The following is a 24,841-nucleotide window of genomic DNA, read 5'->3' on the forward strand; positions in this document are numbered from 1 at the left end:
ATATTTACTTAGAAACAAATCTTATTATATTTAGAGGCTGCGGTCCTAGTCATGGGTTTTTGTTAGTAAAGATAATTAAGTGGGATATCTGAGTAATGATGCATGATATTAAGAAGTAAATGCAATAAAATAGGGAAGCATATTTGTTTTCAAACATTTTTATTATGTTAGCAGGATGACAGGATGCTGATTTTTGCAGCAATATACTATTAGGCCATTTATATGGTCTAGCACTCATAACACTTCACAATAAGAATTACATTGCCTAATCCAGTGGTCCCCAAACTTTCAGTTCACCATTATTCAGATTGTTTATTGACTCCAAATACTTAAAGGTAGTCCTTGACTTATGACTGTTTGTTTAATAGTTTGAAGTTAAGATAACTCTGGGAAAAGTTACTTATGATCCATCCTTGAAGTTATGACCCTCACACCATCCCTGCAGACATATGAGCACATTTTGGGTACTTGGAAACTGGCTTACTTTTAGCATCTTGCAGAATTTTGTGGTCATGTGATTGGAATTTGTGATTTCCCTAGCTGGCATATGACAAAATCAGTTGGGGAAGCCAGATTCATTTAACAACTCTGATAGAAATGGTAGTAAAATTGGGTCTAGTTATGACTTGCTTAATGACTACATTGCTTAATGACTGAAGTTCTGGTCCAAATTGTGATTGCAAGTGTATTATATGAAAATAATTTGTGATTGCAAGTGTATTATATGAAAATAATTTCATAAATGCTACTTAAGCAAATATACTATGAATAATATTGAACCCTTGGATTGTTCCATCAACCCTTGGGAATTGATGTTGATCACTTTGGGGGACCGAGGTCTAATCTCTTTTCCCAATCTAGAAAGATCATAAATCTCCCAGAACAATACTTTTCCAACTTGCCTTGTGTATAAAATACCACTTTTCAGATACACGTTTTTTGTTATTTCAGGTTCCATTTGTGCAGAATTCTTATAATGCAGAGAATAGATATGAACGTACAAACTGGACTTTTATTAACTTTTGAAAATGAGTATTTCTCAAAATGGTATATATGTACAGGGGTATCAATATATATTGATGTGTATTTGTTGATGGAAGATAGCAAATCTGATTTTTTATTGATACTGCCTTAAATGTTTTCATGATTATGAATCTTACAATCTTATACAAAGAAATAGATTGTACTGTCAATGTTACTGCTTTGAGCATGGTAACAAAGACTTTGGATTTAATCTGGAAGAATGATTGAGAATATAACAGTGGGAATGCAGTATCTATCTGCAATTCACATGGGTACATTAATGAATCACAGACAGGTCTTATATTTCTCCTGCTTCATGTTCTGAAGTATTTTGAATTGAATCCAAAGTATTGTGCAGACCCTAATTTTGTTAACAGGTAGTCCTCATAATTGAGCCTAAATTACAGTGGTAAGTCATGCCAGTCATTAAACAGGCCATCATGTGACTGATCTGATTTTATGACTTTTTTCTGCCAGCTGTTAAGTGAATCACCATGTTATGCAAATCTATGGTCATTAAATGAATCTATTATCCATAGTGGACAGTTTTTGTTGGAAACCTGAAGTAAATGCCACTTTTTGGTAAAAATAAAAATCATAAAAATGCGATTATGTGACCATGGGATGCCACAAACGGCCATACATGCAGGATGGTTTCTGAGTGGCCAAAATAGGATTAGGTGACTCCGAGGGCTGGCTGTCAGAACATTGAATCCAGGTCGTTAGTTGGAACTTTGAAAAGTTGCTAAGTGACCAGTTATAAATCAAAGACTATCTGTACTTACTAAAATGATATACTTACTTTTCTCCAAGAGTTCAGGGTGATTTATATGGATATTTCCTTTCATTTTATCCCCAGAGCAGCAATTGTCTGATCTGAGAAGTGACTGCTCCAAAATTACCCAATGAATTTTTATGACTTGAGCATAGGTCTCCCCAATCTTAGTCCAGCACCTTAACCCCTACACCACATTGGCTCTTATCAAGGGAGGGAAGAATGGGGAATTGGTTTAGTAGTGCTAGATAATATTTTGAAAAAACAGGGAATAATATCCATTATAGGAGCATTCTGCAGAAAAAGATGGACTGTGTTAATACCATCACAAAGGTGTATCCTTGACTTAACAACCAAGGTTTGTCTTTACTGGAGTAGGGCGGTACAGTAATCAGAATCTTTAAAAAAAAACCCACAGTGTAAATCATATCATGAATAGGTTGGCTGTGTTTTGTATCTACACTTAGTCAATGTAACTGTATAGCAAGGATGCTAAATCATAGTGTGAACATTATATTATTGGTTTTGATGGCCTGTTAAAAGAAAAGTGGTGAAGATACTTTGTGTTTGACTTGCTTATTTATTTGTTTATGCACATTTATATTCTGTACCAAGATGCCTTTAAAGAGAAAAAAACTCAGGTCAACTGAAAGAAATAGCAGGAAGCAAAGGAAAGCCATCAGTTTCAATTTTAAGAAGAAGATCATCAAAGTTTATAATGCCAGGAAGAAGGTGAATACTATAGCATGAGAAGAAAACTGGCCCATTCCACCATCCCACTATTGGAAGATAAGAAAAGGATCAGAGAGATGATAAAAGGATCACTAAGAATGAAAGAAGTTATAATAAAAGAGTGAAAAGGCCTCATTCACAAACAGAAAAACTCATTATACTTTGAATCAAAGATCAGATACAAAAAGGATGCCGATTAGCCATCTTATCATTCAGGCTAAGGCACATCAAACATTCATTGCCAGCCATGGTTGTTTTATGTGGTTTCAGTGAAGTTTTAATTACCACAAGTCATGCAGAAGAGATGAAGCTACAAGCACTGATGAAGAAGCTGCCAAATATTTTCTGGATGATCTCGATGATAACATAGCAGAAGGGAACTATTTTCCTGAACAGATGTTCCATATGGGTGAAACTGAAGTATACTGGAAGAAAATGGCAGAGCAGACCTATATATGCAAAGAGGCCAAAGCAATGTCCAGATGTAAAGCAATTAAGGATAGAGTAGCCTTTTTGTTAGGCAGAAATGTCACCAGATTCAAGCTGAAGTATTTCTGATCAAGAAATCATATAACTCCCATTGTTGCTGCCTGTCGATCTAGTTGGAAAGTAGTTGATGCGTGTCCCTTTCAAGGATTAGTTTATAAATTGCTTCATAGAACAAATAAAAGAATATTGCTTGCAAAAGAAAATTCTCTTTGAAATTCTGTTCCTTGACAATGCACCTGGGCATCCCCCAAATCTTGATGATCTCTACTCAGATATATATGTAGTTCTCGACCTACAACAGTTCATTCAAAGTTACAACAGCACTGAAAAATGTGACTTATGACTGTTTTTCACAGGTATGACCTCTGAAGCATCACCATGAACTTGTGCTCAAGATTGAGATGCTTGGCAACTCTCCTATTTATAACCTTTGCTGTGTCCCAGGGTCATGTGATCATCTTTTGTGACTTTCTGACAAAGTGGAGAAGCCAATTTCACTTAACATCCAGGTTACAAACTTATCAACTGCAGTGATTCACTTAACAATGGTGGCAAGAAAAGTTGTAAAGTGGGGCAAAACTCACTTAACAACAGAAATGTTAGGCTCAATTGTGGTCATAAGGTGGGGACTACCTGTAGTTTACTCAAAAACATAATCCCTCTCCTACAACCTGTGAATCGGAGCCATCCTGATATTCCAGGCATACTATATATATGTGTGTAATGTTTGCCAAAGCCACAGTCGCAATGGAAGCTGATAAGATAGCACTGCATGAATTTTGGAAAGGCTATGCTATCCTCCATCGTAAGAGAAATGTCAAAGTGGCACGACAGGATGTTAATGTGAAATGCATGTAAAGTATTTGGCTATAATGTTTTAAAACATTTCTTATAAATAATTTTGAAAGATTGGACCCAAATGAAAATGTTGACTTTCATAAAATTCTTTGATTTAGAGCCTGATACTGAAGATGTGAAAAAAATAGTAGCCAACACTGAGGGAAAGCTTTCAAATAAAGGTTTAGTTGAATTGAAGGAAGAATTGGAAGCACAAAGGATTGTGGAAGAAAGGAAGAAGAGGAATCCAAGATTGAATGGTATTTTCTCAGACATCAACAAAACTATCAGAATTGGAAAGTATGGATCCAAATTTAGAATGTTTTGGAAAAGTATATCGGGAAATGCATGAAATCTCTAAGAATTACCATGACATATATAAAGGAAAAAAACGCCAACGAAGCTTAAGAAAGTTACTCCTTCCTCAACTTTCCTTCCCATCACCTTCCCCATCCACAGGAATAGAAGACCCAGCCAATCATCAGCCATCAGCCACCATACCAATGTATCTATTTTTTCCAAGAACAAAGAAAAAGATGAAACTTTCAAAGAATTTATAGGTAATTTGAAGTTTGCTGGTACTGTAATTGTAAATTATTATGTCTAATTTTGTACTTACATAATAAACCAACTTTTCAAACACTGAGTTTCCATTTAATCTTTTTGTTTTTTATTTAGGCTGCTTGTTAAAAATAATGCATAGAGCAGTGGTGGCGAACCTATGGCACGGGTGCCAGGGGCGGCACTCAGAGCCCTCTCTGTGGGCACGCGCACCGTCGCCCCAGTCCTAGGCCTTCAGCTGGGTTTTATAAAACCTTTTTGCTTTAGGCCTCCGCCGCCGTGTGCAAAAAAAAAAAGGTTCAATCAATCAGTCAATTTCAACTTCTCCCGGGAAAAAAAAAGATCTTGCAAAGTTGGAATTGATTGATTGAACTTTTTAGTCCCACCCAGTCTGCCGTTACCACCCCAGCCACGCCCAGCCAATGGGCCACACCCACCCGGCACCTGACGATGCATAAGTGGGTTTTGGGTTGCAGTTTGGGCACTCGGTCTCTAAAAGGTTCGCCATCACTGGCATAGAGTATTAAATCAAAGCTTAAACGATATAACTTTTAAATTGTCACAATGACATGCAAAGTCTGAAAGGTAATTATTATTTCAGTGTATTTTTAGGGCAAAAATTGATTAGAACTGCTTCATTAAGGATAAAAAAAATGAACATGGAATGCTGAAGTAAAGTTGTGAGCTCAGTTGCGATCATGCCTAGGCTATCATGATATTCACTTAGCTGCCATTTCACTCTAAAGACCTAATATTCAGAATGAACCTTGGTTGCTAAGTAAGAAATGAGTGTAACATGAATTTCTTAACAAATCTAATTTTTTAGTGGAGTTTTTTTTAACACAAAATCACTTTGACTGTTCAGTGGTTGCTTTCAGCCAGGCTTTCTTTCAGAAAGATCCATAGTCTTAGAAGAATAAGAAGATGGGAGAACAGCAAAGAGAATAAAGTAGGGGGGAAAACTTAAATTTTTCATCACCTTTCCTTTGTGCCATAATTGGTAGGCATGGAATTGCCTATCTTATACTGAATGGTAATCCTTTGTTCCAAATATCCAGTCAGAAAAATGGGGAATGATTCGGAAAACAAGTGGCTCAACTGGTAATTGTCCCTGCTCCAGTAAATTTATTGGGTGACTTAAGATTTGCATTAATAAACCATAGCTCCTCTCCCAAATCATCTTCTGTAATGTGATTCTCACAGATTTTTTTCCTCTGTGTGATTTTCTTTGTCTTACAGGAGGGTAAATAATTTCCTTCTATGTCAGGTATAATTTTGACTCACAGCACAGTTTTTTCTTTTCTGTTTGTAGCAAAAATGGCTCAAGCAGCAATGGCAGCAGCATCCAGCCATGATGAGGATTCATCTGAAAGCAGAATGGTGGTTACCTTTCTCATGTCAGCCCTTGAATCAATGGTAAGATACAATATGAACCTGCTGTATGTGACTTCTATCACAGGGCTTATATCTCCAGGGACTTTTATGTATGTTCATCTGTTTCTCTTTAATCATCGGTTTATTTGCAAAAATGACTAGGAATAGTCGACAGTCTAGACCATTGTTTCCTAACATTGCATCAGAGTATAGTGGAGGGAGAAATAGGAAGCAGAGTTACTTATTTGACTCAGAACAGAAACCAACAGTATTTGACTTTGACTTTTCCTGTATAGAACCTTTTTCATTCCAATTGGATGTGGTTTGAAAAACAAAAATGTTCAGCTACAAGAAACAAAAGAAAAACATTTCCCTTCTCATCCTTCTTGACATCTTGAATGAAAGTCACTTCTTACATGCTTTTACTAGTGTGCTTTCATAATCTCTCAAATTTGGCAGTGAAAATATAAGATTTGGGAGGTTTACTTAGTGCCTTTACTTAAAGACATGTTGTTTCTGCTACGTAGGCATGTGAATATGAATAATCAATCCTTATCAGGACCCTCATATAACCAGTCTAATGTTTGAAAAGGACTTTGAATCTTCCAGAATGCTTCCCATTGTGCCGCATGTGTCTTTGCTAGAGATGCGGCAGGTGATTAGGCTCCTTCATTTGGTTTGTAGATTATCAGTCTGCACCACTGATTAAGCGAAAGCCCTTAGAAATTGTATAGGTAGTCCTCGAGTTACAAGTGTAATGGAGCCTGCCCATCCCACTCGTAAATAGAAAACTCGTAGAGTGAATCACTCTCTTCCTCGTTAAAACGCACATGGCTCATTAAGTAAATATGAGGTATCTCAGGATGGGGAAGGCCATGGAGGGCCTAGTGATGGGACAGGCCCCCAAGCCTCCCCAATCCACTAAGACACCTCATGCTTCCCCCTCCCTTCCCGCCGCTCAGGACTCACCTGGAAAAGGTCTGTCTCCTCGATCTGAGGCCAGGGGATGCGTCCACAGCCTGGAAAAGACCTCCGGAGCCCAGACCCATGGCCGCGGAGCGATTTCGCGCCCCCCCAGTGGCCCAATCCAGGCTCCAGAGGCCTTTTCCAAGCCTCCGGAACCTGGATCCATGGCCGCGGAGTGATTTTGTGGCCCCCAGCGGCCTGATCTGGGCTCTGGAGGCATGGAAAAGGAATGTTGCAGAGCCAGTGCAAGGACGAACGACTGCTGTGGTGCTGCAATACTTGTAATTTCGGGAGTTGCTTGTAAGCACTAGGGGGCGCTCATCACGTAACTTTGAACAAGTGTTAAATAAAAGCTCGTAACTCGGGGATTACCTGTACTTGAATTTCTAATACCCTTGGAAGTGGCTAAATTTAATTTTCAAATTTCAGTTTAAGATCTGCCATTATTAATGCCTATAACATTATTTCAGTAAAATAGGCTATTTTTTTATTTCACTATTATATGCTGCCGAAGATCACATTTTTTTTGAGATGGTGGGCATATAAATATGGTAAATAAATATTAATGATGCAGTTCTACCTTTTGCTATATTATTGATATTAAGAAACCAATAAAAGTGAATAAAGAGGAATACTGTGTAAATCTGATTTAGTACTTTTGCTATATTATTGATATTAAGAAACCAATAAAAGTGAATAAAGAGGAATACTGTGTAAATCTGATTTAGTACTTACAGCAATACTGTGAATAATCATATTCTTTTATTGCCAGAACACTTTCATGTTGTTTGTATAACTCGCAGTTTGTGAAAGTTTTCTTCTGTGAAAAGGTTTCATCTTTGCAGAATAGGCTATAGCTGTGGTTTTAAAAAATAAAGCAGTGCCAGAGAGAAAAAAAATATTAAAAGAGAGTATAATACATGTTCATATTAAACTTTAGATCCTGCTGTTACAGTTCTTTTATTTCCATAGTGCAAAGAGCTTGCCAAGTCTAAGGCAGAAGTTGCCTGCATTGCTGTGTATGAAACAGATGTATTTGTGGTGGGAACTGAGAGAGGAAGAGCCTACGTCAATACGAGAAAAGATTTTCAGAAGGATTTTGTGAAGTACTGTAAGTCTGAATCAGAAGTATATTGTTCACAGACTTCTTAACTTTACTCGTGCAGTTGATTAGGATCTGCACATAAACATTTTTGCTCACGTAGCATTCCTTTTATGTCTAGTAATACTGTAAATAAATAGATGGGCTATTTTGAGAACATTCGTGTAAATTTTGTGCCCATTTTCTGTAGCAGAAGGGAACAGACTTATGTATTTGGTAGCATTATACTCCCCCCCCCCAACAGAAAGTAGTGCATTATAATATGTCTTATTGTAATCGCAAACTGTGGTGCTGAGTCTTGAGAGGATTGTAGCCAGAATGGAACCAGTGAGGAATGTAGGAAATAATTGACATGCTTAGATTATGGATTATTAAGGACATTGGAAAAATGTCCAGTTAATGGATTTTCAGAAACAGAATATTGATATCTTTTCTCTAAGAAATGAATCCCTCCAAAACTTCTGAAAATTATATATTAAAAATTAGTCACACATTAGATATATAATAATAATTTACAGAAGTTCATCAAACCCATAATGCAAGTAGCGTGTCCAAATAATGCATTTTCCGCAAGCAACTGTATTCCTAGACACATAATTCAACAATGCTGGTATTGCAGGCTAACTCTGCTTTCCCACTGCCAGGAGTTTGATCCTGACCGGCTCAAGATTGACTCAGCTTTCCATACTTCCGAGGTCAATAAAATGAAGACCCAGATTGTTTGGGGGCAATATGCTAACTCTGTAAACCACCTAGAGAGGGCTGTAAAGCACTATGGAACAGTATATAACTCTAAGTACTATTGGTATTATTGTGGCAAGATGATGCGAACACAAGAAGTGGGTGTCTGAGAAAGGTCTTAATATATGGATAGAATTGTGATTTACATTAGTAGGTTTATGGACAGTGTCAGATTTCATAATTTCTTCCTAGGTATTAATGAAGAGGCAAAAGCTATAGAATTGCAGAAGACAAAATCATCATCTCTTGATAACAAGATGACTCTGGATATTGTAGAAATGGAAGCTCTCAGGAAGTCTGTGGAGGATTATTTCTGTATTTGCTACGGTAAATATTTAATTTTAAATGCAAATTGCTGTTCAGAGCAGAACTGTGATGTTTCTAATTCTAGATTTAAATGCAGTTGATTTTCATTTAAGGAAGGCAGTTAAACCATCAAGATAGAAGGCATGATTTAAATTCTAATTAAGTGATGAATGTGAGTTGCTGTCCGTTTCATGGCATGGGAATTAACTAATTAGGTATATATAGCCTGCTTTAGTCCTTTAAGAACTATACAGTAAAAGCATTTTATAAATTCCTATATAAATAAAGTACACATTGTACATAAAAGTTAACCTCATTATAACTAATTCCATAATGAATTAGTTCCTGAGCATGCTTTTTATTTTATTCTTTCCACATCAGCAGAATGTTGGAAAGAACTTAGGTAAAAAAACCTTCGGTCTCTGCCTTGATTTCAGCAGGATAACTGTATGAAAAAAAAACGAGCAAATTTGATGTGATGAAAAACACTGAATTTGATTGTTCCAGTCAAAATCTCCCACCCGCTCACAAAAACAAAAGATGCAATTTGAGGAGAGAGCAGAACCCCCCCCCCAAATCCTTACACACTAACCTTGGTTAGAACCATACATGTATGTAATATATGCAGATATGCTGAGTTTCTGCAGAGAAAATGTGCTTACAATCTGTCTATGCACAGATTCAACTGGTACTCCCTCCTAAAAACCCCTGCTGCTCTATTAATCCTTTTTTTATTTTTACTGTTAGCATTTTTTCCTACAAGAAACCTCTCGAAGCCTCTTTAGGGCTCCAAACTATTTTTGGAAATTAATTAATTATTGACTGACTGGCATACAGTATTTATCTGCCTTATTCCAAAATTACAAATTTATAACTATTCCCCCCCTTAGATCAAATGTAGAGGATAAATGCTTTCACAAAGGATAACTAAGGGCCAAAGCTCACTAAAACAATAAAGCCTTGGAATGCTTATAGACTATTAACCACATAGAGCAGTGGTTCTCAACCTGTGGGTCGGGACCCCATTTGGGGTCGATTGACCATTTCATGGGGGTCGCCAAGCAAGGCTGTCCGCCATTTTTTTGTCCGCCATTTTTTCCCCTTTTCCGGCGGGTGCCTTACCTCCCTTGGGCTGGGCCAGCTGGTGGTCGGCCTGCTCCGTCTCTGCCGCTTGCCAGCTACGCCTCGGCCGGCGCAGGGGGCAGAACCACGCATGTGCGGCGCTCCCGGGCAGGGAAAGTCCTCGACTTACGACCGGTTGGGTAGTCCTCGACTCACGACCGGTTTAGTCCTCGACTTACGACCGGTTTAGTCCTCGACTTACGACCGGTTGGGGTCGCGGCATTAAAAAGGTTGAGAATCACTGACATAGAGGCTAAATGTACCTTTGAGGGGAGAGTTTAATAATATGGGAGATGCCACAGAGAAGGCCTATCATCATAATAAATAAAGATGATGCTAGAGGGTGGTGCTTTCTTTTGAAATAAATCAGCTTCTTATTTTTAAAATTAAAAAAACCATCATTTTAAAAAAGAAAACAATTCTGTGAGGATCATTAGTTACGTTTATAGTACCAGATCAAGAGAACTGCACTGGAGACCTGAGGACTAATGAATAGTTAAACTATTTCATCTACATGAAATTAATGGTGGATTTCTATTTCAAAAAAGTTCATGCATCAAAGAAAAGGACACGTTTGCCATTGTTTTGTTGTTTTACAAACAAAAATGTTACCCCATTGGTAAAGATTGATTTTCTCCTATCTAGGTAAAGCTTTAGGTAAATCAACAGTAGTTCCTGTGCCATATGATAAGATTCAGAGGGATCCGTCTGCTGTGGTAGTACATGGGCTTCCAGAAGGACTTGCTTTCAAGCATCCCTCCAGCTATGATGCCACAACACTGAAGTGGATTTTGGAGAACAAATCTGGGATCTCATTTGTCATCAAAAGGTACAAACTTAATTTCGTTTTCTATTTCCCGAGATACTTGGAGCTTGCAGCAAAATGTTCTTAAATCACTTTGCATAATAAAGTCTAAATAAAGGTTAATAAGTGATTTAACTTTCTAGCAGGACAGCAGTTCCCATGTAGAAATAGACTTCCTTGTAAACCTATACAGATTCCTGGAGAGCAACCCTTCCCAGGAAGAACATATTCTTTCTAGTTCAAAAGACCAAATATGGGAACGGATTGGATCCTTATGTGAGGAGGACAGATCATTATGACTACATATTTTTTTCTCTTCAGGTAATTCAATAGCAGTTGGAAACTTCCAAGAAATCAATTATCCTGGCATTGGAAAAGAGGAATATTTTAGTAAAGAACAATGGTTTCATTTAAATTAGAACTGCAAAGCTTTAAATTAATTTGTAATAGTATGGAAATTTCCTTTCCAAAACGGAGAGAAATTATACCGTTCAGCTGTGAATCAGACATATTTATTTATGATACTATTTCCATCATTCCTTCATCTTCCTTCTGCAGTCCAAAATGAACCTTGTAATATAGATGGTTGTAGGAAATAGGGAGAAAATATTGAAGATATGAACTCCCTAATACTATTATAATGTTTATAAATGGATCTTGTAGGATAATAGAATTTGTTCTTTCTTTATATAGGCCTTTCCTTGAGCCAAAGAAACATTTAGGTGAGTTTTAACTTGATCTAAGTAAAAAAATAAATTTTCATTTTCTATCTAGTAGTAATTATATTTCTGTAGTTTTTTTCAACATAACTTGATGCCTGAAAAGAAGTGTACAATATTGAAAGTTCTAATTTTTTCAACCTTTTGTGAGTCCAGAATAATTTTCTTGGTTACCCCCCCTCCCCCAGACATCTCATGCATGAATTTATTTTTGCTACTCTCTTACAGTAAAGCAATCCTATTGTTGAGAAGCTATATGTTGTCTCAGATACTGCAGACATTAAACTGTATGGCTGTGGAAAGCCTGGGTGGAGGGGGAGAAGGACTTTGTGCATACGCATTTAACAAAGCACCTCTTTTCAAGTAATTAAAGAAGTTGTATCATTTGCAAAGTTAGCCTGGCTGTTTCACAAGTTATTCCCAATGCTATCTGTATATACAGATGTATATGCATTTGTATATATGCACCGAAGACAAATTCCTTGTGTGTCCAATCACACTTGGCCAATAAAGAATATTCATATTCCTATATGTATGTGCATGCTGTATCGCTTCTGAAGTAGCTGCTGAACCCTGAAAATGACATAATTTTTTTAAAAAGTGGTTTTTATACACATTGCAAGACATCTCTTTCTTAGATTTTCCAATTGTTTATTCATATTGAAAGAATGTATGCTATCAGGATTGACAGTAGATGATAATTTGGTAGGCATAGAGCCTTGAATAACATTGCCATGACACAGTCTTCATCATTGGAATTTTTTTTTGGGGGGGGGAATACAAAATTCTCCTAACAAAGTTCTGAATGAATTTACATAGAGGATAAAAGTGGATAGCCCAGATAATTTTTTTAACACAATCAAGGGCTATCAATGCTATAGTTCTATACAGTATATAACAGAGGAAAAATATGAGTTTTCCTTCATCAACTGTATTATTTTACATTCCCATATATATTCTATATTCATTTTTTTCAGGCCGTCTTTCAGACTCATCACATATGGTGACATCTCCAGGTGTAAGGTATAAATCATTTTGGTGGTTTTTTTGGGGGAGAGGGTGTGTTTTTTTCCTACAGATTTTCTATAAACAGTACAATAGTACTTTTTTCAGTGGCAAAGCATAAAGTGACAATATTAAGTGTTTATCTTCTGTCTTTCAGCTGTAATTCACAAGTCTGTTGATGACAGATTTGTAAGATTATCATAACAAACCTAACACTAACATTTTAATTTTAGGGTTTAAAATTAAGGTTTGAATTTAATGCCAGAATACCTACAACTGGCTTATGCTTATCATCTAATGAGGACTTGGGATTGAGTTGCACATCAGATGCAATTGTCTAAAAGTTTGCTATAACTATTTTAAGGCCCTTTTAAAGCCTTCTAAACATAGGAAGTCTGGAAGGAATATTTCTCTTAGCATCCTGGAGAACCAGTTAGCCTAGTGAGAGCTCATTTAATTGAATCAATGACAAAATAAATTCATATGATATATTATACTCACTGAGAATTACCTATTCTCTGTTTGTCTAGTTGCCCTTCCATTCAGGTGAAGACTGAGCCCAGTGAAGATTCTGGTACGCATTTCTGTTTCTTTTGAAAATGCTAATTTCTTGAACTTAAAAGGATATTGTTCACCGCAGTGTGTGAATTGACAACAATCTGTGTTCATAAGAGCAGAAGTTCAAATATCTGTGTTGTCAAAATTCTGTGAAGAATATTTCCCCCCAATATTTCCTTCAAATTTATTGTCAGGTGCATTTTCCTAATATACGTGTTTTATTTGAGTTTCTCAAAAATATATGCATTTTTAATATGAAGCAGCCATTAATTTTTTTAATCATTTCCAAACTGCTACTAATGGGTTTCTTGGCCTAGTCAGGGTGCATGACTTATATTGTAATTAATGGATCTTGAAAATGCCTCTTTGCTAGGAATTTACTTTAATACAAGGTTTGGTCCTAACCTTTCAGAATTATAAGAAATATTTACACATGGGAAATTGAGGCCTCTTCAGGTCCTGCATTTCATTGCCACTGTCATTTGAGGAAAGAGCATCCATAAAAATTATGGCCATTGCTAAAATACTGATTTGCAAATGTGATTTTTTTTTAAAAAAAAAACCCTTCCTGGGCAAATATCTCTTTTCTAGTCACGGGTTGACTGGACACACATGATCTTTTCATAAAATAGTACATGCTTTTTGGATCTTTATTCTGTTGTAATTTTTTTAAAAAAGCTTAAGTAAAAACAAAATATTTGACTGTAAAAATAAGAAATAGAAAAATATGTTCCTTTTCAAATCTTGGAGTCTTTTATACACTGCACTACAGACCAACAAACATTATTTAAATGGTAATAGTTCATTTGTAAGACACGCAGTAATAGGAAAACTTAGTGAAGAAAAAAATGTTTAATAATATTTAATACAATGACTAGCAATCTTACCCATTGCAATATGTAAGAAATGTAGTACTGGCTGTGGTTAAGTGGTTTAATTTAGGAAAATCTTGAGCTTTCATTGGTTTGTATAATTTCTGATACTCATAACTAGTGATTTCTACTAACCCATCCTTAGATACATGTGGTTTATCTGCAGCAGGTGTTGGCAAATGTCAAATGGGTATTTTACAGATTGTTTCTATCCATGCTTCTTACTTGGATTGAAATAAATACATATTTTGTTTTTGGTTGATTTTAGAAATGGAGTGATAGGCTGGATGGGGTTTGATCTGATAATTGTCAAGAAGAAAAAACATACAATTTTCTGGCAAGGTAGATTAATGGAGTTATAATGGGGATTAATGCACTGTTGGAAAACCTGAAGATCAGGTTAGGGACAGTTCATCATGGAGAATATCTATGTGGTTGCTAAGAGTCAGCATTGACCTCATGGCACATAATCAGTTATTTTATAACATTGACATTGATGAGTGTCCATTTGTTGCATAAACTTGGGATTTAACATGTTAATTGCAGTTAACTCAGACTGTGTTGATTTTCTTGATGCATATGAAACACCAAAGGGTGAGCATTGATTTAGATTCCTAATTACCCATGTAAATGGAATATTAATTGTTTCTATTTCAGGACTTGAGATGGTAACAGTTAAAGAAGAATCAGAAGACCCTGAATATTATCAGTTTAATATTCCAGGTAACAGTGAATGTTAATCTTTTTTTATACAATCTGAAATCTTAAGTGGTAAATTATGTGGGTAGAAAAACTGAATGAAGGACAATGTAGTTGGAAAACAACATAGGGTTTTGGTTCTAGTATAATCATATAGTATTTAAAGCAGAACTTGCTTTTGGTTTAAGTGACCCTTGCATGGTTCCTGCTCATTTCTATGCTGCATTTGCTCCCTGTGCACCATTTTCTGTGGCTCCCCCCCATTTCTTAAAACTTGAGAGGTATTTGTGGGTGTTTTAAATAAATTACATCACTTAAAGTTAAATATAATAACTATCCCGTCGATAGTCAAACTTGCTGCCAAATACCAAGTATTACAATTGTGTAGTTTTGGAGGGAAGAACAGAAGGATAGTCTGCATGCGCTAATTCCATATGAAAATTTTGTATATCTCAACACTTTATTGATTCTTATTAATGATAGCTATTAAAAATTATGTGGGCTTGTGTACTTTATTTATTTAAAAGACACAGGGCCACTCATGTTATTGATCATAACTTTGGTGTGCTTACAAGCAGAAAAGTCGTAAAAACACCATAAAAAGTGCCAGCTCCTCCCCAAACAACACCCCACACATATATCAATAATAACTTTATCAGGCTCTATCCAATGCTTGACATAAGAGCCAGCTTTTCAAGGCTTTCTGGAAGGCTAGATGGATAGTAGCCTATCAAACTCCAGGAGGAAGAATGTTCCAATGTGTAGGAGTTGCTACCAAGAAGACACTTCTGAGGTCCAGCTAGACAGCAGAGGACCTGGAGCACCTTCACCTTATCTATCCTGGTGGAATAAGTACTTTGCTTAAAAAAATACAGGGATGATATGTAATACAAAATAAAAAGGACAACCACAGAAATTATTTAATAATCTTAAGTGTATTTAAATTGTTTTTTCCCCTTTCTCCTTGGAATATCCATTTGGAAGTGGCATCCTGATTGCAAGATGTATATACATGGGATTAGCATGGATTAGTTGACGTCTATTTTGGCATACAATTAAGGACTAGTCGAGTGTGAATTTGTAATGGGGATTTTGCAGTAGCTGTATACAAATTATTCTGAAAACCATTTCAAAGGACAGCATCATTCAAGTTGCCCTATCGGAGACATGGGCAGCATATAAATTTAATAAATAATTGTCGAATGATCCCAGCCTAATGTAGTTTCCTGGGGCTAGGGCTTAAAGGCACAGAATTGAATAACCTTTAGAAAGATAAGCAGATCTCAGTCTGATTGGTACTTGGGTGGGAGACCACCTTAGAGCCCTCTTTATCTCACACTAAACTTTACAATGGAAGATACGAGTTTTATATTATAAGGAAATGTAGTTTCATTTCTTCTTTCTGTAATTTACATTTATCTTCCAGGAGGCAATTTTAATGAAAAGCTAGTCACCTTCGGTATCTTTTGTCCTTTTCTCCTTTCCTCTTCTTCCCTTCCTCTGACCCAAATAAGAGTTTTATTGGTTTGTACTGCCCTTTAAAAAAAATAAAAAAAAATGACCCATTCTGTACAAGATGCTCTGCCAGGAGAAAAACATTGAGGATGGCGAATGCTAACTGCACAACTGTCCAATTGTGACCCGTCGCCTAGTGCTGGCATTGTAAAACATCACAGCAAGGTCGGTTTGCATCAGAATGCTGAAAATAGTGTGTATGAACTGACAACAGAAATGTTACAGAATGGAAGTGTTAAAGCATGGATATTTTTTACAGAACCGTATCGGGCTTCGTTTAAGCCAGTGGTTCTCAACCTGTGGGTCGGGACCCCATTTGGGGTCGATCGACCATTTCATGGGGGTCGCCAAGCAAGGCTGTCCGCCATTTTTTTTGTCCGCCATTTTTGTCCGCCATTTTTCCCCCCTTTTCCAGCGGGTGCCTTACCTCCCTTGGGCTGGGCCAGCTGGTGGTTGGCCTGCTCCGTCTCTGCCGCTTGCCAGCTACGCCTCGGCCGGCGCAGGGGGCGGAACCACGCATGCGCGGCACTCCCGGGCAGGGAAAGTCCTCGACTTACGACCAGTTGGGTAGTCCTCGACTTACGACTGGTTTAGTCCTCGACTTACGACCGGTTTAGTCCTCGACTTACGACCGGTTGGGGTCGCGGCATTAAAAAGGTTGAGAACCACTGGTTTAAGCAGCCAAGAAACAACAGAACTTTAAAAAGCTGCTTTGCTTACAGATGCCTTCTTTAATGTCTCTAGGATAATAACACATTACTCCGTTCCCCAATCTAGAGAGTGCAGTTTTCATTCTACAGTATGACCCTTGAAGCCTTCAGTTATAACAGAAGCACTAGTGAAATTCAGTCATAACCTTTTATCAAGGGCAAGTGTTACACTGTATATATATAGGGGCGTGTTTCCTTTGTGTAGACTTTCTTTTGACTATTATATTTTATTTCATAAAATAAATTATATTTTATTGCTTTTATTGAGCAAAACAAAAACAGTAGTGATGGTGATACTGTACATTGTCAAAGAGAAGGACTTAAAAGTTAATAAAGTGTTTTAACAAAAAAGTGAAAAAATATGGCAAAGAAAATATAAAATAATTATAATTTTAATATATATTTGTCTAATGCAAATTTGTCTTAACACAGATCTTACTGAAGTATGTATAATTTCTGTGCGTTTACATACGGTCTTTTTTTAACCTACTGTATTCTGTAGGAATAGGTCTCATATTTCATTATATTTGTTTATGAAAGTGAATTGCAGTATTGGAAAGATGAACGTATGACTCCATTTAGTCAATGGATTGAACACCTGATTGCACCTATGAAGCTACAGACATAAACATAGGCAACCTATTGACTTTAAAAAGCAGCCGTTAGGCTTATAGAAGATATGCAATTCAGGCATTTGAAAGCATTTTCTTAATTTGTAACGGACCTTTTTCAAAGATCTGCGTAGTGCCTAGAGAGTTGAGGATTTCTGAAATACTCTTAGACAGTTTCCATGGAACCATACATTTTAAGCAAAATCTTATGGTGCAAATCTGATGAGACATCATAATAATAATAATAATAATAATAATAATAATAATAATAATAATAATAATAATAATAATAATAATAATAATAATAATAATAATAATAATAATAATAATAAAGTTGGAAGGAACCTTGGAGGTCATCTAGTCCAACCTCCAGCTTCTGGAGGCAGGTTGTTCCACTGGTTAATTGTTCTAACTGTCAGGAAGTTTCTCCTTAATTCTAGGTTGCTTCTCTCCTTGATTAGTTTCCATCCGTTGCTTCTTGTCCTGCCTTCAGGCGCTTTGGAGAATAGCTTGATTCCCTCTTCTTTGTGGCTTGACTCCCTCTTCTTCAACATATTGTCACATTAAATTCCCAAAAGTTCATGATTGTTTTTTACAAAATAACAATGCAGAATAACTTCCACCTATTTATTTGAATAGTCGCGGGCAAGTATGTCGCGGGCAAGACATACCTAATTGAAAATTCATTACCGTTCCTAAAATGCCTTGAATTTGGATTTAAGAGGTCACCTTGGATAAATGGACAGTATATACAAGCATACGAATCACTAATAAATGGTCCCAATAGCATAGTCAGAAGAATGTACCCCATCTTGATTACTGTATTGATGACACTGGAGAGTGTTCCTGCCTTTATATTTTATCACAGTATTAGTTTTCTCTGTTGATGGAATTTGTCATGAGATTGATAGTTGGTTAAAAGTCCATTCTTAAATACAGAAGAAAAAAGAGAGCTGAATAATAATTGTTCCCAAGAAAATAATTATATAACCCTTGCATTGTGATGCTGACTGAGGAAATTGTTATCATCTGTCTTTCTTGCTGCATTTGGAAACAATTTGGAATTTAAATAGAAATGATTTGCTAGATTTGCAAAATATACTCATGCTTCTATGCTTTCAGTATCAAATGAAGTTTTTAAAGGATGGACAGAAAAGGATTTTGGAAACATTGTGGCTCTATTTAGGTAACAGGTCAACAGGAAACTTACCAACAGTTTAGTGTTATCTGAAGTGACAAATTATGGGTTATACAGTTCGTTAAAACTGAATTGGAAACCATGGATTTAAAGTAAACTTTCAAAACTACAGCTTGTGCTGACTCTATGATAGTTGATAGATTGTAATTATGCCTATTGCTTGACTAACAAATTACGTGCAAAGATTAGTTTGTTGAGTGAATAGGCAGCTTTAAATTATTGCTTGTCTTAATGGTGCTGATATTATATGAGGTTCAACATGATTTGCTGTCATTCTAGGATCCAGCGGTAAATGACTCTTGGAATTCTTCACACTGCTGTAATTTTTCTAATTGTGTTTCTGTGTCATGTAAAAAATGCTGAATACAAATACTTCCCATAGATGCCCACCATAATCTTCCCATCTATTTAGAAAATGTATATAGTCACTCACCTGAGACAAATAATTCTGGGCAGTAACAGTATAAACAATATAAAACAGAATGAAAAATATAATTAATAGCAAACATAATAGATACAAGAACTGAAGTATCTCACAAAAAACTGACAATCCCAAATGTGTTTCAGCTTCTGCCAACAACTCAGCCCTAATGTCTAAGAGAATCGGTAGGTTTTCATAGCCTTCTGGAAGGCCAACAGAGTCAGAGCCATCCGGATCTCAGGAGGAAGGCTGTTCTTTAGAGTGGGCACCATGATAAGGAAGGCATATTTCCTGGATCCAACAGGATTGCATTGTTTCATTGAGGTGACCCGAGCATGCCTACCCCATAAGATCTGGTGGGGTGAATAGAAGTTACTGGCGACAGGCGATTCCACAAAATAATTTCTGTGCTTTATAGAGCTTTTAACAGTTGATAACCAACATCTTGAATGACATCTGGAAGCCTACTGGAAACCAATGCAGCTTGTGTTGGGTGAAACTAGGTGCACTGCTGCATTCTGGACCGAACAAAGCTGCCATCTGTATTCCAGGGAGCCCCATTTACAGAGTGCTGCAGTAATCCATATTGAAAGTGGCTCATCTATCTATGAATTGTTTAAAAGAAATTGTGTAGCCTTCTGGATTGTACCAAACTCATGACTTCTCATGTTAAACCGTGCTGTTCAGTGCAACTTGAAAGTGCATCACAAAGCACATGGATTGGTATGTGTTTTATACAAATGACATTTTAGAGGAATACATTTGGATACATTTGGAACTTGTTCATGCTAACCATTAATAGCAGTTTAAATATTGTTCAACATCTCTCTCCCGGTATAACAGTTCTTTGTTCTATAATTGCTTGATTCAGCTCAGCATGCTGTCATAATGCTAATGGAAAAATCTTAGTGATTTTTTTTATGGCTGTCTTTATTTACAAAGCAGGTCCTTCAGAAACTTCGGCGATTGATGAGAAAATCGCCCTGGCAAAGTCTTACACAGGTATAGCAATTCACTTGTTCATTATCATGGTACTATTTCTCACAACATTAATGCCACAGTATCATATCCTGCTTGCCAGGAACACTGTTCATCTAAATTTGGTTTCAGATCCATGGCCTGAATTATATTGACCAGTGATTTCTCCTCCTTATTACTTTTCTATTTTGGTTTCATTCAGAAACTTTGTTTCTGCTTAGAGCTGCTGATTCTTCCTTTTTCCATCTGTGGGGAATAGAGACAATACTTTATCTTCCCACCAAGAGGCCTTTTTAAATTACCTTTTTTTGCACACTTTTCTGTTTTCCATATTTTCTAACCCTTCATATTGGCAAATTAGGAGGGTTAGCAATTCAGTAATACAAAGGAAATCTATTAAATACAACGGGAAAATGTGTGCATTTTCCCAGCTATACACTTTCATCCATTCCCCAATTCTTTTTAAAATGTATACTACCTGGATTATGTGAAGAGACCTCTTCCAAATTATTGATGACCTAAATACTGTACTTTTGGATTTTTGTTTTGAATTGACTTTTCCCATAGATTTCTATTTGCAGTGATCCTGCTGGAGGCTGGGTGCCAATGTGCCATAAAACCTGTACTCAGCCTATTTAAGATACTAATTCTGAAATTTCAAGTGTTGATTAGCATCCTCCACTTTTTTATGATGGTATGTTTATATTTGTCTAAAGGGAGCAACCAGGGTTCCGATTGCAGTGAAGGAACAGATGTGGAATTGCCAGTAGAAGGTTAGAAATATGTAAATTTTAAAAAATAAACTCTGGTAAGGTATTTCAAAAATTAAAAGAGCACAGTGCAAACATATCCATTGTGTCTGTGTCTTGCATTCTTTTTTCATATTCCACATGGTTGTGTATTTATTTTTCTCCCCTTGAATTGTGATCCTGCATGTTTATTGTGGAAAGCTATTGAGAAATATTTTCAATATAATCCCCCTTTCCCTTTCCCCCTTCTTGCATCTTCCAGTAAACTATACAAGCTATTTGGAAAAAGTTGATAGTTGGTTTCCTCCATCCAATTTGTCTTCTCCATCAACTTTGGTGGATTTTCTTTATCTTTCTCATACTGAGTGGGCAATAGTGCTGCTATACAACAGAAGATCTTGAAAGCATGAAGGCAATATATGTAATTTTTTTTAAAGATGGTAATGGAAAATTAGATATATGTTTGTAATTAATTTATAATTATAATTAAATTTTATGATTAGGCCTGTCTTATTGCCTAATTCAATTATTTCAATATTTGGAACTAGCAGTGCAAGATTTAGTGCAATGGGATGGGAAGAGAAGTGTAAAAAGTTATTTAGTTGTATGATGCTTGTTAATACGAATTTTATTGAACAGATTTTCTCTTTCAAATGTAAAGACCTTGCCTCTGAAAAGGGATTGCTGCTGTTGCTACTAAGAATGTGACTGGTGCTTGCCAAAGCATATATTAACTCTCCAGTTGGTTTCAGTGCCATAATATTAAGGATTCTTAACTTGTTTAATAAAAGCTGAATTGGTGGGCTACAAATTGTAGCTCATAGTACATTTCTATTATGAAATATTTTTTGAATCAACATACTGGTGAACAGTTTTATGAAGCATTAATTTAGCAACAGCATGTCATTTGATTTAATTCCCTGTTCAAATTTTAAGATTATATTAAATTGTCATATCGCTCTGATTCCTGAGCATTTTTCATGCATTGTAAAATAGAATCTGAAAGTAATACTGTTTTGGGCAGATCCCAAGGTAATGTTACTGACTAAGCCAGGATTTACCGTATATCTATTAATGTATTTATTTTAAATACATTAAAATATTCTGTTCCTTTAGGGTTCTGTTGCTTATTTTAATGGAGTGAATCTGAAAAACTGATTTTTTTTGTTTGATTAGAATCTGAAGAGGAAAACTCGGCAGGTGTAAAAGGCTAACATCAACGTTTGTATTAAAAACAGTAGACTTAAGTTAGTAGTTGAAGTAGCTTAATACCGTGTTTCCCCAAAAATAAGACCAGGTCTTTTTTCTTTTTTCTTTTGCTTCCAAAAGAGGCCCCAGGTCTTATTTTTGGGGATGTCTTTTATATTCACCTCCGGTACCAACAGCCCTGCTCAGCCGGTTCACTTCTTCTGTGGCAGAAGGAGCAGCTCCATTCTGCAGCTGCATTCCGCCCTGCATTTCCAGAAGGCCTCTGCAGCCGAGTACTGAGCTAATCCATAGCTCGATTCTCGGCTGCAGTGACCTTCCGGAAAGGCCTGTGACTGAGAAATGCAGGCCTTGGTGCAGAAGACGCCGCAGAAGAAGTGGGCCGGCGAGGAGAGGCCTGGTTGCAAGGTAAGTGGATATGGGGCAGCTCCACACCCCCACCCCCGCTTGATTTTTAAGTTTGTGCCTTGCCCCAAAACTAAGGCTTATTTTGGGGGTAGGACTTATATTAGCCCCCCCCCCCAAAAAAAATCAAGCTTGGGCTTATTTTTGGGGTAGGCTTTACTTTCGGGAAAACATGGTAGAAACTTTTTAGAAAGCCTTTGGGGATATGTATAGGCTATTAAGGGATCCTCAATTCTGTATGGTGTAAAATGGCATATTATTGTTTCAACATAGAATCTTTTCTATGTCTTTTGTTGGCAACCCGTTTATTCTGTGTAGATCACTTACCTGTCAGTATAAAATTTTGAATCTGTTTGGACCATACTTCATTTAAAAAAATGAATGACTTGCTCTCCCTTCTTTCTCTGATTCAGATTAAAGAGGAATTCAGGAGTTTGTTTTTGTTCTTAAACAGAGATGGGTCTGTTTTCCATACTGATTAATCTTTACTGTGGTTTATTTGAAAGATATGAATTTCAACCTTTGTTCTGTAATGTTGGCTTGGTTCAACATGCCTAATAGCAATAGCACTTATACTTATATACCACTTCAGAGTGCTTCATACAGCCCTTTCTAAGTGGTTAACAGAGTCAGCATATTGCCCCCAATAATCTGGGTCCTCATTTTACTGACCTTGGAAGGATGGAAGGCTGAGTCAACCTTGAGCCAGTGAGGATTGAGCTGCTGTCAGTCAGCAGAATTAGCCTGCTATACTGCATTATAACCACCACAGCTCTTAAGTTTTTGAGTTTAAAATTGGAAAAACTTACTCTAGATTGTGTGACTATATAGAGGAGAACTCCACACTGTGCTTCATCCCCATGTGTAAGCAGTAGTTCACTATTATATCCAAATATACTGCATATTGATATGATGACATTTTCAAAGTGGAAATCCTGCACAACATGTTTCCTGAGATGTCTTGTGGTAGGCAAGAATGTGAAGTCTTAACTTCAGAAGGAGACATGTGATAAGGAAACTACAACCTAAGGTTCTGCAATTCCTAAACTGGAATGGAAAGCTGAATTCAAATCCTTCTACTGTCTACCATGGAACCATCCATTTATAGACTGCTTTCTGATGCTCCTTGAAACAAGTGACTTATTAGAACATTATGCATATATAACTGTTTAATAAGGTTTGATTTGCTAGGACGTTGAAAAAAGTCAACCTCTAATATGGCCTTGACAATTCCATGAACTCTTTACTAACTAGTCTTCCTACTCACATGCGCCAATACTAGATATTATATTAAATTGATTATCTGAGTTAGTTATTAATTCAAAACATATTTTCAGTACCTTATTCTTATATGCCTGGAATTTACCAGACTATACCTGCTTTGCTCTCCCAGATTTTCATTAACTCAATTGTTACATTTCTATATGCATATTTCTAATCGACCCTGAAGACAATATAAGAATATTAAATTATATTGTTAGAAATCTCCTTTGGAGAATAATCTAACCTCTTCCTAAAGTGCATTTTTGCATTACAATTTTGATATTTTTTTCATTTCTGCCAAAGAACAGTGAGCTTGGTTAAACATGTTTTTGAATCAATTTTTCCCTTATTTCAATTACCAGTACCAGGCTGTGGCATGCCAGCAACCAGTCCGGACAAACATGGAAAGCCCCATCCACAGGATGCAGGCAGCACAGAAAACCACACTCCCTCCGGTCCATAGAAAAACCTCTCCACATAATCGGTCTCTGGTGCCCAAAAGGTTGGAGACCTGGACTAGGAGACAAATTTTATTATCTACCCTTTTTCATATTTATTGGAACTTACATTTTCTAATAAAGATGGGTGCTTTAACATGTAATATGCAAGTAGTCCTCAACTTAAGATCACAGTTGGGACTGGAACTTATGTTGCTAAGCAAGATGGTCATTAACTGAATCGTGTCCAATTTTATGATTTTTTTACTGTGATGATTAAGCAGATTTCATAGTTATTAAGCAAATCTGACTCTCCCCATTAACGTCGCTTGTTGTAAACTGCCTGGGAAGGTAGCAAAGGGTGAACAGGTGACAATGGTGAAAATATAACTGTTGAAAAACTGGTCCAAGCATGCCACTTCTGAAACAAGTGAGGATCCTGAAGTAGAAGTGACTATTGAAGGTTGGCCATTTTTTTCAACTAAACTGGTCCAGTGCATGGATAGAGCCAATTGTAGTTTGAAAACATCAGCTCTTTCAAGCAGACTAGGTCAAGAAATGCTGGAATTCTACCTTACTGATATAGGCTGCCTTGACGAGCTGACTGGAAAGAAAGCAATATAATGAAAATAGTAGAGTCCATTATCCTTGTTATAACCCCC

At 36.6% G+C, this 24,841-nt stretch overlaps 1 protein-coding gene across 1 annotated transcript in view; it reads left to right on the forward strand.

The window, feature by feature from the left end:
- Positions 1 to 5,734: 5,734 nt before the first annotated feature.
- GTF2I (general transcription factor IIi) overlaps positions 5,735 to 24,841 on the forward strand; it is a 65,383-nt gene continuing 46,276 nt past the window's right edge. The window contains exons 1-10 of the mRNA XM_029285512.1: positions 5,735 to 5,833; positions 7,730 to 7,868; positions 8,793 to 8,927; positions 10,674 to 10,857; positions 11,527 to 11,555; positions 12,530 to 12,575; positions 13,088 to 13,131; positions 14,645 to 14,710; positions 20,084 to 20,143; positions 20,836 to 20,892. Of these exons, the coding sequence (XP_029141345.1) occupies positions 5,735 to 5,833; positions 7,730 to 7,868; positions 8,793 to 8,927; positions 10,674 to 10,857; positions 11,527 to 11,555; positions 12,530 to 12,575; positions 13,088 to 13,131; positions 14,645 to 14,710; positions 20,084 to 20,143; positions 20,836 to 20,892 (859 nt within the window). The remainder of the gene's footprint in view (positions 5,834 to 7,729; positions 7,869 to 8,792; positions 8,928 to 10,673; positions 10,858 to 11,526; positions 11,556 to 12,529; positions 12,576 to 13,087; positions 13,132 to 14,644; positions 14,711 to 20,083; positions 20,144 to 20,835; positions 20,893 to 24,841) is intronic.

This window comes from Protobothrops mucrosquamatus, unplaced genomic scaffold (genome assembly GCF_001527695.2).
Source record: "Protobothrops mucrosquamatus isolate PMUCROS unplaced genomic scaffold, P.Mucros_1.0 scaffold1796, whole genome shotgun sequence".
Lineage (NCBI taxonomy): Eukaryota > Metazoa > Chordata > Lepidosauria > Squamata > Viperidae > Protobothrops > Protobothrops mucrosquamatus.